The 14,604-nt window shown below is 38.1% G+C and overlaps 1 protein-coding gene across 1 annotated transcript in view; it reads right to left on the bottom strand.

The window, feature by feature from the left end:
• Window positions 1-12,792, bottom strand: part of LOC123767775 (uncharacterized) — a 65,379-nt gene extending 52,587 nt beyond the window's left edge. Inside the window, exon 1 of the mRNA XM_045757822.2 lies at window positions 12,474-12,792. Within this exon, the coding sequence (XP_045613778.2) occupies window positions 12,474-12,581 (108 nt within the window). The 5' untranslated portion in view covers window positions 12,582-12,792. The remainder of the gene's footprint in view (window positions 1-12,473) is intronic.
• Window positions 12,793-14,604: the final 1,812 nt, after the last annotated feature.

Genomic DNA, 14,604 nt, shown 5'->3' with positions numbered 1-14,604 from the left:
TTCACAGTTCATGGTACGGATTTTATGTTGTTGACTATTACAAATTGGGTTCTGTTGTCAGAACATCCAGATGGATTACATAATTGTAATCTGCCCATTTCACTGGTAATTCCTTTGGAACGCATTTTGTGTGCAATAACACCATGCTTACATCTGTCAGACTTTTGCAAAATCCGTATAAATTACATCAGCGTTTTAATTGTCTTCCATGGCATCTAAGGCCATGTCATAGTGGTCCAGCAACTGTAACAGGCAAGAGCACCCTGTTCTGAAACCATGTTGTCTAGGGTTATGGAGATGCTGTGATTCCTTGTATTTTGTGATCTTACTTCTTAGCGCACTTTCCAAGATTTTATGATGTGTGTTGATAGTGCTATAGGTTCGTAATTTTTTTTTACTCTGCCTGGAGAGGGTCTTGGGAGTCCTTCTACTTCCCGAGCCCAGCCTCATAGTAGTAGTGGCTGCAATCACGAAACAGGTGCTTGGAGTATGCAAGTTGCTTTATCTTAATTTAAGAACAAGCTTTACAACTCAACTGTGTGAGTGAAGGTATTTCAGCGAGCATGTACATTTAAGTGTGAGCACGTCAAAATTTACATTTTAGTGTGCATGCATATGTCCAGTGAGTACATGCATGCAAACTTGCACAGTTTGTTCATGTGTGTAGCTAGTTTATGGGATCTGTGCACATTGGCTGGGAAGAGAATGTGAGTGGTGGGGTGCGTGTCCAAGGAGAGAATGGCAATTATGACTATTTGAAAAGTTTTGTGCTTATTAAATCTTAATTTGTTCAATTGCATTTACAACAATAGCAGCAGCAGCCTTTTATTGTGAAGTATGATTATGAATCACAAACCTTCGATGATGATGGCCATTCAAATAAGAGAACCAATTTATGTCTAAACTTTCCTATTTTATGGAAGTTAAGTGAACTATCAATGGTGACGAAGACTCAGCCGAGGACCAAAACACACTATCATTTTTTCCACACCTTTCTGGCAAACTAACAATATTTTTATTTCGAACTACCACATACCAAAAGGAGAACCAAGGTGTTTAATTTCTGAATCTGGCCTGTTAAGATTTAAAAGATAAATGGAACTATACAAACTATATCGGACATAGACAAGAACACAACCTATAGCACTGTATCATCCTTTGCAGATGACACTAGGATCTTCATGAGAGTAGGCAACATAGAGGACATGGCGAACCTCCAGTCAGATGTAGATCAGGTCTTTCTATGGGCTACAGAAAATAATACGGTGTTTAACAAAGATAAGTTCCAGCTCATGTGCTATGGAAAAAATGAAAATATAAAAACGGAAACCACGTACAAAACTCAGGCAGATCATAACATAGAACGAAAAGGCAATGTAAAGGATCTGGGTGTACTCATGTCGGAAGACCTTACCTTTAAAGAACACAATAAAGTAGCCGTCACAACTGCAAGAAAAATGACAGGTTGGATAACAAGAACATTTCACACAAGAGATGCTATACCGATGATGATAATTTTCAAAACGCTTGTGCTCTCTAGAGTGGAGTACTGCTGCACAATGACAGCACCTTTCAAAGCTGGAGAAATTGCTGACCTGGAGAGCGTGCAGAGATCCTTTACTGCTAGAATCCACTCAGTAAAACATCTAAACTATTGGGACCGACTAAAGAGCCTAAAACTGTACTCCCTTGAGCGCACGCGGGAGGTACATAATAATTTACACGTGGAAAATATTAGAGGGGCTGGTCCCAAACCTGCACACAGAAATAACATCACACGAGACCAGATGACATGGCAGGATGTGCAGAATACCCCCGTTGAAAAACAGAGGTGCAACTGGTACTCAGAGAGAACTCTATCAACATCAGAGGTCCGAGACTGTTCAACACACTTCCACTACACATAAGGGGCATAACTGGCCGACCCCTCACAGTGTTCAAGAGAGAACTGGATAAGCACCTCCAAAGGATACCTGATCAACCAGGCTGTGACTCATACGTCAGGCTGCGAGCAGCCGCGTCCAACAGCCTGGTTGATCAGTCCAGCAACCAGGAGGCCTGGTCGACGACCGGGCCGCGGGGACGCTAAGCCCCGGAAGCACCTCAAGGTAAGCCAAGGACCAGGACTCTAGGATAGTAAACTCCAGAATATTCCTAAAGTATGAGAATACCTGACCTAAAGTCCCAGGTACAGGCATCTTTAACTTTAAACAATTCCTTTTTCCATGAACAATACTAAACTAAACCACAACAGGATGACAATGAACACCACTCATTCAGAATTGGATCTGGCTTCCAATACTGCTGGTCAACCCATTCTCCTAAACAAAGGCTAAAGTCCATTCCATGCACCCACCAAATCCCATTTACGAATGAAAAACGGTTTACACACGATGCACAACTGATGATGTCCGAACACTTCCAGAACAAGTAGCCGACTACTTTTGTCCAAACCACGAAACTGTAAATGCTTTATCTACATACTTACCTTGGGATAAGATTATTTTGGGGCTCAGCAACCCCACTGCCCACTCGTCAACCAGGCCTCCTCTTTGCTCGATTGGTCAGCGAGACTGTTGGACACGGCTGTTCACAGCCTGACATACGAGTCACAGCCTGGTTGATCAGGTATCCTTTCGAGGCATTTATCAAGTTCTCTCTCACTCTCTCGAACACTGTGCGGGGTTGGCCAGTTATGCCCCTTATGTGTAGTGGAAGTGTGTTGAACAGTCTCAGGCCTTTGATGTTGATAGCGTTCTCACTCTCTCGGAGGACTATTGTACCTCTGCTTTTCAACGGGGGTATTCTGCACATCCTGCCATGCCTTCTAGTCTCGTGTAATGTTATTTCTTTGTGCAGGGGTTTTGGACCAGCCCCTCTTACTATTTTCCATGTGTAAATTATGTATCTCCCCCGCCTGCTCTCAAGAGAACACAGATTTAAGCTCTTTAGTCGGTTCCAAGAGTTTAGATGTTTTACCGAGTGGATTCTAGCAGGAAAGGATCATCTCTGCACACTCTCTAGGTCGGCAATTTCACCAGCAGCATGAACTCCAGGACCTAGATCCAGGAAGCTCTGTGTATTTCTTCGTAAGTGGGTTTGCTACAAAGGTTCCTAAGTGTGCCCTAAGAAGATGCTTAGGTGCAATTCAATAACGTCCACTTAGGAAGAAAATTGTTGGTTCACCTGCGTGCCGATAGAGGTCACTACTGTGTTTCGTTTGGCCAATCAGAGAGCAGCAACATTCTTCATATTGAAGATTTAGCGCTCGTTTATCGGAGCTCTACTGCCTCCTATTTACTTCGAATTTTCTTATAAAATTAGTATAATTCGAAGTAAAACAATGTTTTTTCAACTTCTACAGCCAGCACCGACATTGTAGTAAACAAATATGTTACATTTGTTGTTTACCTACGTAATTCTAAGAGATACTGTGTAGCTGTCCTTGTTGCTCGGAAGATGCGCTGACAATTATTGTATATATTTACTGAATTTACCCAAGGGCCACTAACTATCTAGTGGCCTCGAAGAGGACAGAAAGCCGGTGGCTTGTTAAAGGGCCCGCCAATTGTCTTAATGATATTTTTTAGCTGGAATTTGGCATTTACGGCTTCAGCGGGTAGGCGGTTCCATGGGTTTATAGCCCTCTTGGTGGAAAAAAAAAAACTGTTTTCAGTCCTACTTGAGAGAACATACTCTCCAACACTATATCTGTGATTGTCCTGTTATCAGTGACTTCATACCAAATGGTATGAGGTATTTTAAGCTCAGTAATTACTTCATACACTCAGGAATATTGGAAGATATTCTTGTGCTGCACCCAGATTTTGTCAGTGGGGGCTAATAGACCAGCATTAAGTATTTTGTTCTCTCCTAATTCCATGTACGACTGGCCATCCTGTGAGGTGAGGATGTTGGATGAGCTTGTAGCTGGTTTTTGATCTACACTGTGTGGTCCTTTATACAGAATAGGGAAGCAGCACATTGCTGTGTATACCTAAACATGTTTAAAAATACATTGTCTGGTAGAAACTGGTAAGAGTAATTATAATATAATGTTACCATGATTCAGTGCTTACCTCTTGTGAAAATTGCTTAGAGTTGTTTAGTCAGAGTTGATTTGTTTTTTGCATTAAGGCTGGTATTTTCTAAATTGATTCCATGTACAGTATGTCTAACCATCCAATGAGATGGGAGTATTAGATAAATTTATAACTAGTTTTTTATCTACACTGTAATATTCCATATAGAATAGGGTAGTAGTACATTGCTGTGTATACCTAATCTTCTTAATAAAAGAAAATCAGTAATAAAGATTTTAAATTATAGTTTGTATTATTAAAAATTCAGTACTGTATTATCCTTATTAAATCATGTTGACCATGGATCATTAAGATCTCATGTTGATATGTAGTCATATTTCTTTTGAATTGCTAATCCATGCTAATCATTCATTAAATTGTGCATTATGTCTCAGTTTTTCACTTCCTTGGATATACTGTACAGTACAAAAAGATAGGATAAAAATAAACCAGTAACATTTCTTTCATTATATTTTTCATTTAAATAACTGCATCAATATTTTTACAGCTGACAGGATTTGTTTTACCATACAGGTGCATTATTTGTTAAAAAAAATTTGGTTTATTGTTACACACAATGGTGCTACATAGCCTTCCCAGCTTGGTGCCTTCTTTTAATACTTACTGATTAAAAAATAAATAATAAATACATTTTATTCAGGAAAAGTACATACAGTTGATTTACAAACATAATGTTGGATTTATAGACAGAGCTAGTACATACAATACCTAAAGCCATTAATACTCATAGCATTTCGGGCAAGGTGTGGGGGAAAAAACCCAGACTAAAACTTAATAGTAATCGGGATTAGGTATAAATTGTGTTGAAAGAATGAATAAAAAATACAAAAAGGGGGGTTAACACAGCATAAATCAGCAATTGCACATGTTGGTGAACAGCATTGTTTAAAAATAGCAAGACATGGGTTGACATTTAGGAGGCAAGTTAGGTTACATGAAGTTAATTAGGCAGTACTTGGTTTAACTCTTACAACTGGTTGAGAGGGGTACAGCCTTTGACATGATTCGGGAGGTCATTCCACATTCTGGGTCCCTTGATTTGTAGAGCACTTCTAGTTTGGTTACACACAGCCAAATTGAGTAACAGGAAGTGGTCTTGGACACAAATTTGTTCCATGCTAAATGTAGAGGAATCAGCTGAGTATTCCTCAAATAAAATAACTTGCCTCAGCTTATAAGGTAAATAAAATAAGCATTTCTCAAATAAGTAGCTGCCTCACCTCACTGCCTTACTGCTACATAGCCTTCCCGGCATGGTGCCTTCTTTTGATAATTACTTGTTCCACACCCAAATTGTATAACAAGAAGAGGTCTTGGACCCCTACTTCCCTCTCTCTTTTTTAATAATCTATATAGTCATAATTATAGCTTTAAGTATTCAATGAATAAAGTTTTTGACATTTTTACCCTTCTCCTTACCTAACATCATTTGTGCAGCATATTTTTATTTTATGTCTCACCCAGATTTAATTTCAAAATAAAACCAAACTAAATAAATTAGAAATGGGTATGTATAGCTAAGGTACACCCTTACTACTAGGTGAACAGGGGCATTTGGTGATAGTAAATGATCCCATCAGGCAGGGCTCATCACCTTCTCTCATTTTTCATGTTCACCAGTGTTTATTTACTTAATAACTACTGGTATAATACCTTGCTATTATAAAACTAATTCTACTATCATCAAACACATATTTACTTTAAGTTTCAAGCAGAGAATGCATATATAACTAACACGAAGGACTCCTTCACTAGATTCACCAGCTATAATATTTTGGTCATGTTCCAATATCATAAATCGATCCCAGTGTTATGTAGTAGAGAAAAAATGACATATCCAGTTTACGTAAAGCTACGAGTGGTCGAAACCACACAAATCCCGGAATGAACTTACGAATGTTTTTCCACTTAGTGTAGCTACCTGAATACCGACGTAGCCGCCACGAAGGCGCTAAGAAGGAAAACGTTCTTAGCTAAAAGGAAAACCTTCGTAAGTACCTTCCTGAATCTGGCCCCAGCATACTGTATTACAAATACAAGTAATTGACAACAGAGCCTAAACACCTAACCTAACCAATGCCTAAATATACACAATGTTATATTCTAACAATATTCAATTATATTTGAGAAAATTTCTATTGTGAATGAACAGCATGTTCAAAATTGACGAATGCGTCTTTGGGATCAACCGCTGGATGGAATGGACTTGAGAGAACTTTTTCAACATCAGAGGTCTGAGACTGTTTGACATGCTTCCAACACACACAAGGGGCATATCTGGCCGACCCTCACAGTGTTCAAGAGAACTTGATAAACGCCTCCAAAAGGTGCCCGATCAACAAGGCTGTGATTGATACATCAGACTGCGAGCAGTTGCATCCAGCAGCCTGGTTGACCAGTCCAGCAAACACCTCCAAAGGATGCCTGATCAACAAGGCTGTGATTGATACATCAGACTGCGAGCAGTTGCATCCAGCAGCCTGGTTGACCAGTCCAGCAACCAGGAGGCCTGGCTGAGGACCGAGCCGTGGGGACTCGAAGCCCGAAAATCATGACAAGGTAGGTCTGAGGACGGGTTGTGCTAGTACACTCCAAACTACAGAACAGGTTTTACTCATTTGTGTCATCTAGACTTTTTCTCCATCTGCACAAGTCTTCATATTGCAAAGTACTGTGAATTAATTACACAATTTACATATGGAACTAAACTCAATTGTCCTACCATTAATCACAATATATTTTATTTTAAGCATCTCACTGAATTATATTTAATTGCCTTTCACTTAAGCAAATATTTGTTTTACATACCAGTAATAGTACCTAACTACACTTATGAATTTCTCATATACAGGGCCTAGTACTTTATTGTAGAACCATTATAAATTAAAATGTTCATAATGCCTAAAATTTTTGTTAAATATCCTGTACATGAAATACAGCAGGCTAAAACTAAAAGATCTTTCCACATTTTGTAATGGTATAGTAATTATATCCTTGTAATTATAAGTAATTATATCCTTGTAATTATAAGTAATTATATCAAGGAGCCGGTCGGCCGAGCGGACAGCAAGCGGGACTTGTGATCCTGTGGTCCTGGGTTCGATCCCAGGCGCCGGCGAGAAACAATGGGCAGAGTTTCTTTCACCCTATGCCCCTGCTACCTAGCAGTAAATTAGGTACCTGGGTGTTAGTCAGCTGTCACGGGCTGCTTCCTGGGGGTGGAGGCCTGGTCGAGGACCGGGCCGCGGGGACACTAAAGCCCCGAAATCATCTCAAGATAACCTCAAGATTGTAATGAAGAGCAATGGTTAAATAGGCACTTTTGACTTGTCACCTGCAACCACAGGTTTGAGTAGGCATATGTACCTACATGTTATATCTCCAACAAATATTAACTGTCGGTTTCACCTTCATAACATATAATGGCTATGCCCAATATAAACTATCCACATTGTAAACAAATTGATTCTAATTAGTGAAAAGCATTTTTTCTTACCATGTACTGCGAAACATTTATACCTATTCTTATTTTGTCATGAAGGATATTAAGAGCCAACCACACTAAAGAATTTCAAACTAATTAGAGAAAGCTATCAATAAATCAAGTACTGTTCATTAATATAGTCTTCAATACTTAATCTAAGAGTACAGCTACATAACGTAATATAAAAACCTTCTTAGGCCTATAGCTTTTCTCAAATATGCAAGTGAAACATTGGCCTAAACTCTCTTCTTACTGTGCATGCTATAACCACATTAACTATATACCAATAACATATGTACTTCATACTCCAACTGCATTGTACTAGTTGCATTTACTTGAAGATCATGATGTAGAGTGCGATGGTTAAGGGTTGTATTTTTATTATATATGCAAGATATTATTATGTTAGGTAATGAGGTTGGGTGTTTAGTTAAATAAGATTTTAAATTGGACACTATATTAGCCAAAGTGTTACACTGCTAGATATGAAGTCAATTATTAGAATAAATGAGCTTTATTTGCAAATTGGATGACTATTTAGGAGTCAAAGTTTAAGCTAGGCAACAAATTTTATAATCAAAACCTTAATAATTTACTTACCTACTTAAAATTTTCTTAGAATAAGGACCTGCCCGAAACACTGCGCGTACTAGTGGTTTTTATTTATTTATATATATACATACAAGGTACATTGGGTTTGTGAGAATACATTGGATAGTACAGAATTTACTCTCTTGTAAAGCCACTAGTACACGCAGCGTTTCGGGCAGGTCCTTAATCTAACAGATAATTTTAAGTAGGTAATTTCTATCAGAATTGATAAATGATAAAGATACATTGCAAGAGAAAAATGAGATGAGAGAGCTTAGTAAGTATATTAAAGCAACATTGTTATATTAAAGCTCTGATTGATTACAGTGACAGCTTGATTAGTAATTTAAACAAGATTAATAGACACCATACAGCAGATTGACAACACATATAAGACAGCAATGATCACAGTGGTAAAGATGTTCAAATTGGGAACATAAAGGTTGGGAGATTGGGTAGCAATAGATACAGTGCAATTTTAAGGCAAAAAGTGAAAAACTATGAAGATGAAATTAGGTACTTTTTAGTATTGATTTTGAATGATGTAAAAGTTGGACAGCTTTTCAATTCAATAGGGAGTGAGTTCCATAAACTGGGTCCCTTTATTTGCATAGTGTTTACACAGATTAAGTTTAACTCTGGGGATATCAAATTGATATTTATTTCTGGTGTGGTGATAATGGGTCCTATTACATCTGTCCAGGAAGAGTTTCAGAGCAGGATTTGCATTTAAGAACTGGGTTTTGTAAATGTAGTTGACACAAGAGAATTTATGGAGTGAGATTATGTTTAGCATGTTTAAGGAGTTAAACAAGGGGGCCGAGTGTTGTCTGAAAGCAGAATTTGATATTATTCTGATAGCAGATTTATGCTGGGTGATGGACTTGAGGTGGTTTGCAGTGGTTGAACCCCATGCACAGATACCATAGTTGAGATAGGGATAGTTTAGTGCATAATATAGAGATATGAGAGCAGTTAGGTACATAATATCTGATTTTGGAGAGTATACCAACTGTTTTAGAGACTTTCTTAGTTATGTGTTGTATATGGGTACTGAAGTTGAGTCTCTTGTCTAGGAATAGGCCAAGAAACTTTCCATCATTTTTATTGCTAATGTTTACATTGTCTATCTGAAGCTGAATTGCATTTGTAGATTTGCTTCCAAATAGGATGTAGTAGGCCTTTTCTATGTTAAGTGTTAGTTTGTTGGTTGACATCCATAAGTGGACTTTTTTTAGTTCATTATTAATATCATTTAATGTATGTGGGTTGGGGTTGGAGTAGATGAGGGTAGTATCATCAGCAAACAAAATAGGTTTCAGAATGTTAGAGACATTAGGCAGATCATTGATGTATATAAGAAATAGAAGAGGTCCCAAGATGCTGCCCTGTGGCACTCCAACGGTTATTGGTAGAATGGGAGAGGTTATATTATTGATGGCTACACATTGGTGTCTATCACCAAGATAGGATTGGATATAGTCCAGTGCATGGCCTCGGATTCCGTAATGATGGAGTTTACATAAGAGGTAATCGTGATTAACAGTATCAAAGGCCTTTCTCAGGTCAATGAAGAGTCCAATCGGAAACTCATTTTTGTCAAGGGCTGAGTAAATTATATCAAGGAGACTAATAATTGCATCGTTGATACTCTTTTGAGAGCGGAAGCCAAACTGACAGGGGCTAAGAATGTCGAATTTTACGAGATAGGAGTAGAGCTGTTTGTAGATAATTTTTTCAAATATTTTTGATAGAATGGGTAGGTTCGATATTGGTCTATAGTTGTTTATGTCTGCCGGATTACCTCCTTTATGAACTGGCGTTACTCTTGCTTTTTTAAGGATATCAGGGAAGGTATGACACTCAAGGGATTTGTTGAACAGCAGAGCTATAGATGGCACAAGGGCATGGGAGGCACTCTTGTATACAATGGATGGAATTTCACTGATGTTCCCAGCTTTGGTTTTTAGTGAGTGTATGATGGACACAACATGTCGGGCTGACTGGTGAAAGGAGAAGAGAGTTTGGATAGCTGCCTGATAGATATGTGTTGATATGTCTCCGAGTCTGTGGGATTTTACTTGCAAGGTTAGCACCAATCGATGAAAAGAAGCTATTAAATTCATTCGCCATTTCTAAGTCAGATGACGGTGTAAGGCCATCCTTGGAGAGTGTTATCTGGTTGTAGGAGTGTTGTTTAGTTCCAAGGATATTAGAGAAGGTATTCCAAGAATACCATCTCTATGTATTTTACAAGAATATTTAAATATTTTACAAGGTATTTACAAGAATATAATCACTATGCTATGTATCCACACAATCCCAATGTACCTTCTTGTATATATATAAATGAATAAATAAATATTTAAGAATAAATAAGATGCTAGTTGTTAATTAGCAATAAAGTAGGCCGCCAAGGTAACGTACAAGTCAATAGTAATTTATATGAATGCCAAAAAATATAAAAACTCTCAGGAAATTAGTCAGTGTTATTATGGGTACTAACTGGAGAACATCCAATCCTCTATAACACCAGGGGCCATTCAAGAACAAGCAATACAGTAGCTCAACCCTTTGTTCATTTACTCTATACTATTCACACAAATGCAGCCTTATTCACATTATGGGGTAAAATATTTAAAAACTAAAATATTAGGCCTATACAATAAGAAGAAACTGTAGGTTCATATAAACTAGCCCAATGACAAACTGTTACCATTATGCAAATTACTATAATGACAAGTGTGCTATTAGGAAAAACTGGTATTTACACAACCTCAAATAATGGCATTGTGCCTCAGGTACTTTAGTAGGTTTGCCATTACTGTACCATGATGGGAATAATGGCATTCTTACCAAGGAAAGTGCCTGCTCTGAACATCTTTCAACAGCCCAAAAATCAGAATTCTCACCCATTGGTCATGCACCATGTAATAGAATCTAAGAGAAACTAGAATGTGAAACTGTTTTAACTATGCCAAATGATGTTATCTAAAATGATTTTTGAAGAAAGTAACAAGTTTCACTTAAAAAGGAAAATAAACAAGATACTTGTGTAGCAGAATAAAGTGCAAAATATAAATTTTGCTAAACCAGGAATAGCATACATGGTGAACCTAGAAATGCAACCATAAAATAAAAAAAAATAACAGTACATCAATCTTAATGCCAGTGAGACTGCAGTATGTGAGGCTACAGATTACAGTATCAAATAGACTAAACATTAGCACTTGGTACCATATAATACCTTCAAAAACTTTAATAAAACTCTGATGAAAGCTATAAAAGTTCCAATGCAATCTTTAACCTTCAAAATTTCCTTTAACTTCATGCTACTGAGTTCCATACAACACAAGATCTCAGTACACAGTAGTAGATATCTTCAAGTCAGTACAAATGTCCTAATTAGGTCAGGTACCTGGCTAGAAATTTATCAAGAAAAAATAAATCAATAGAACAAAATTTACCCTAATTAAAGCAAAAAATTGCCCTAACTAAACAACACTGACCCAAATCACTATCACATTAGGTACTAAGTAACATCCAATACTACTAAGTAACCAGTTAAACAAAAACTGGGCTGATCATTTTTTCCCACCTCCAAAACAAATTTTGCAAAAAAAAAAAAAAAAAAAAAATGCAAAACTTCGCGATGACAACGACAGGATGCCCGACACACACATGCCAATACCACCCTCCCCCCCCTTATGCAACATCCAGGAATTAAATTAAAACCAATTCACTGGAGCCTAGGCTCTCACCTCCCCACATTAGGCCTACGGCTTGCCTCAATTGTGCCTCTGAAGGCCTTGACTATATGGCCAAGTCGAGACATAGTCACTCGCCTCATTTATCAAAGCCAGACTCAGCAGGGCACAAATATCGGTTCCCGCCGACTCCACCGGCCGGGGAAGGAGAGAAACAGGATGGGAAAAGGGGACTTGAGTGAGTGAGAGAAGAGTGGGTTAAGAGGAGCCAGAGGCGCCATCATGGTTGACCCCGTCCAACATCACCCCTGCACCTCTAACGCCTATTTCTTCCCCTCTACTCCACCATTATGGGCAATTTCCTGGCTTACACGGTCCTAAAACAGCTGTGGAAGCCTTGGGTGCAAGGCTGGGAAGGGCAGCAAGAGGGCGAGAGTACAACTGGGTTAACTGAATAGTTTGTCAATAAGGTTGAAGATCGTCCATAGCCCCAACAACTCCCTTGGGGACGACTTTACATCATTTTGGCCAAACAAACCCCATTTAAACCCCCAATTTTCATCTCAAGCCAAACTACAAACTACGTACCACCCAGTCGTCATCCTCTTCGCTATCTGGTCCGCTCGATAGTATTACAAATTCATCTAGCAGGTCCTCATCCATATGGCGTTCATCCCGGGCAGGCGATCTCATCATGGCGGCCGAGTCAGTCTTCGCTCCCTCCTCTATTGAGCTCTCTGTATTGCTCTCGGCGAGTATTCCCTCCTAAATTATTTTCTTGGTATTAATAACCGTGCCAAAGTCTTTATATCACTATAGGTATGGATAAAAAGAACTGTTATGGTATACTAATCACTTGAGGCAACCACCCGCCTTGTTACACTACAGACTGGGTCACTGGAGAAGACCTGAGCCGTTCCAATAACCTCATTGGAGCTCCCAACCCATCACATGAAGATATACACCTCTCTGTATTAAACGGTATTGCCAAATAACCTTCCAGTCTATTCAATTCCTTAATTAATATATGAAGTTATAAAATTACGCATGCAAAACAGTGGTCCCTATGGGATATACGGGTATAAATTTCTCCAACACATGGTTCCTGTATTTAGAAGTGCGGGTTGACACGAGTGGAGTTCGCGATCCTGCCATAGCATTGGTATTTAGTCATTTTCCTTACCCGACCAAACTTTACTTTAAACTAAATAATTATTTAACGACAATATATTGAGATGAACTACTAGATGAAAATTAGAATAAATTGATGAGTAAATTGAATTAGTCAGGTGTAAAGTTCTGCTATATCTTCAGGAATAAGTTTAAAAGAAAATGGTTTCCACGACTGTGGAGACAATTAACCCTGTAACCTACCTAGCTTACCCCTCTGTTGTCAACCCATGTATGTTTTTTGTTTTTGTTTTTTGTTTTTCAAATCAACGCTGTTTGAATGTAATTTTCTGTAATAATTTGTAATTGTTTTTGTGCTGCTTTTTCAACAATGTTCCCCCCTCTTTTACCTCTATTTTTATTTGTTCTCAACACATTTTATTCTTTTTACCCATTAGTTTTAAGCTTTAGTCATTAATGTTTTTCCTGCCCGAAACGCTTTGCGTAATAGTGGCTTTAGGCATTGTATGTACTAGCTCTATCTATTAAGCCAACAAACTTTGTAAAATCTCTTTATGTATGTACCTTACCTAAATAAAAATTATTATTATTATTATTATTATTATTATTATTATTATTATTATTATTATTATTATTATTATAATGTCGTGAAGTTAATACTATGATTGTTTAAATTACCATGATAACGTCATAGTATTAATAAACAAATCCCCAGGGCTGGATGAAGTGTTTGCCAGGGTGCTTAAAAGAATGCAAAGAGGAGCTCTGTGACCCACTGTCAACCATATTTAATAAATCAATAGAGTCAGGCAGAGTGCCAGAGTTTTGGAAAGTTGCTAATGTGATACCAGTTTTTAAGAAAGGAGATAGATCAGTTGCATCTAACTATCGACCAATTAGCCTAACATCTATTGTGGGAAAGTTACTCGAATCTATAATAGCAAATAAAATTCGTCTTCATCTTGAAAAACGTAAATTAATAATTGAGTCGCAACATAGTTTTATAAATGGCCGTTCATGTTTAACAAATTTGTTATCTTTTTATTCTAGCATTGTTGAGGCAGTTGATAGTGGTAAGGATTGCGATGTTGTATACCTTGACTTTAGCAAAGCTTTTGATACAGTACCACATGAAAGACTGATTAAAAAGATAGAGTCTCATGGTATTGGGGGTGCTATAAGTTGCATTCACTGGAAAGGCGAAGAGTTAGGGGCGACATGATAGAGGTTTACAAGTGGGTGAATGGACATAACAAGGGGGATATTAATAGGGTATTAAAAGTATCAACACAGGACAGAACACGAAATAATGGATATAAATTGGATAAGTTTAGATTTAGGAAAGACTTGGGTAAATACTGGTTCAGTAACAGGGTTGTTGATTTGTGGAACCAATTGCCGCGTAACGTGGTGGAGGTGGGGTCCCTCGATTGTTTCAAGCGCGGGTTGGACAAGTATATGAGTGGGATTGGGTGGTTATAGAATAGGAGCTGCCTCGAATGGGCCAATAGGCCTTCTGCAGTTACCTTTGTTCTTATGTTCTTATGTTCTATATTAAGCTAGATTAGGGCATGGCTATACCAAAGGA

The sequence above is a fragment of the Procambarus clarkii genome, chromosome 60 (genome assembly GCF_040958095.1).
Source record: "Procambarus clarkii isolate CNS0578487 chromosome 60, FALCON_Pclarkii_2.0, whole genome shotgun sequence".
Lineage (NCBI taxonomy): Eukaryota > Metazoa > Arthropoda > Malacostraca > Decapoda > Cambaridae > Procambarus > Procambarus clarkii.
This window is presented reverse-complemented; position numbering and strand designations above follow the sequence as displayed.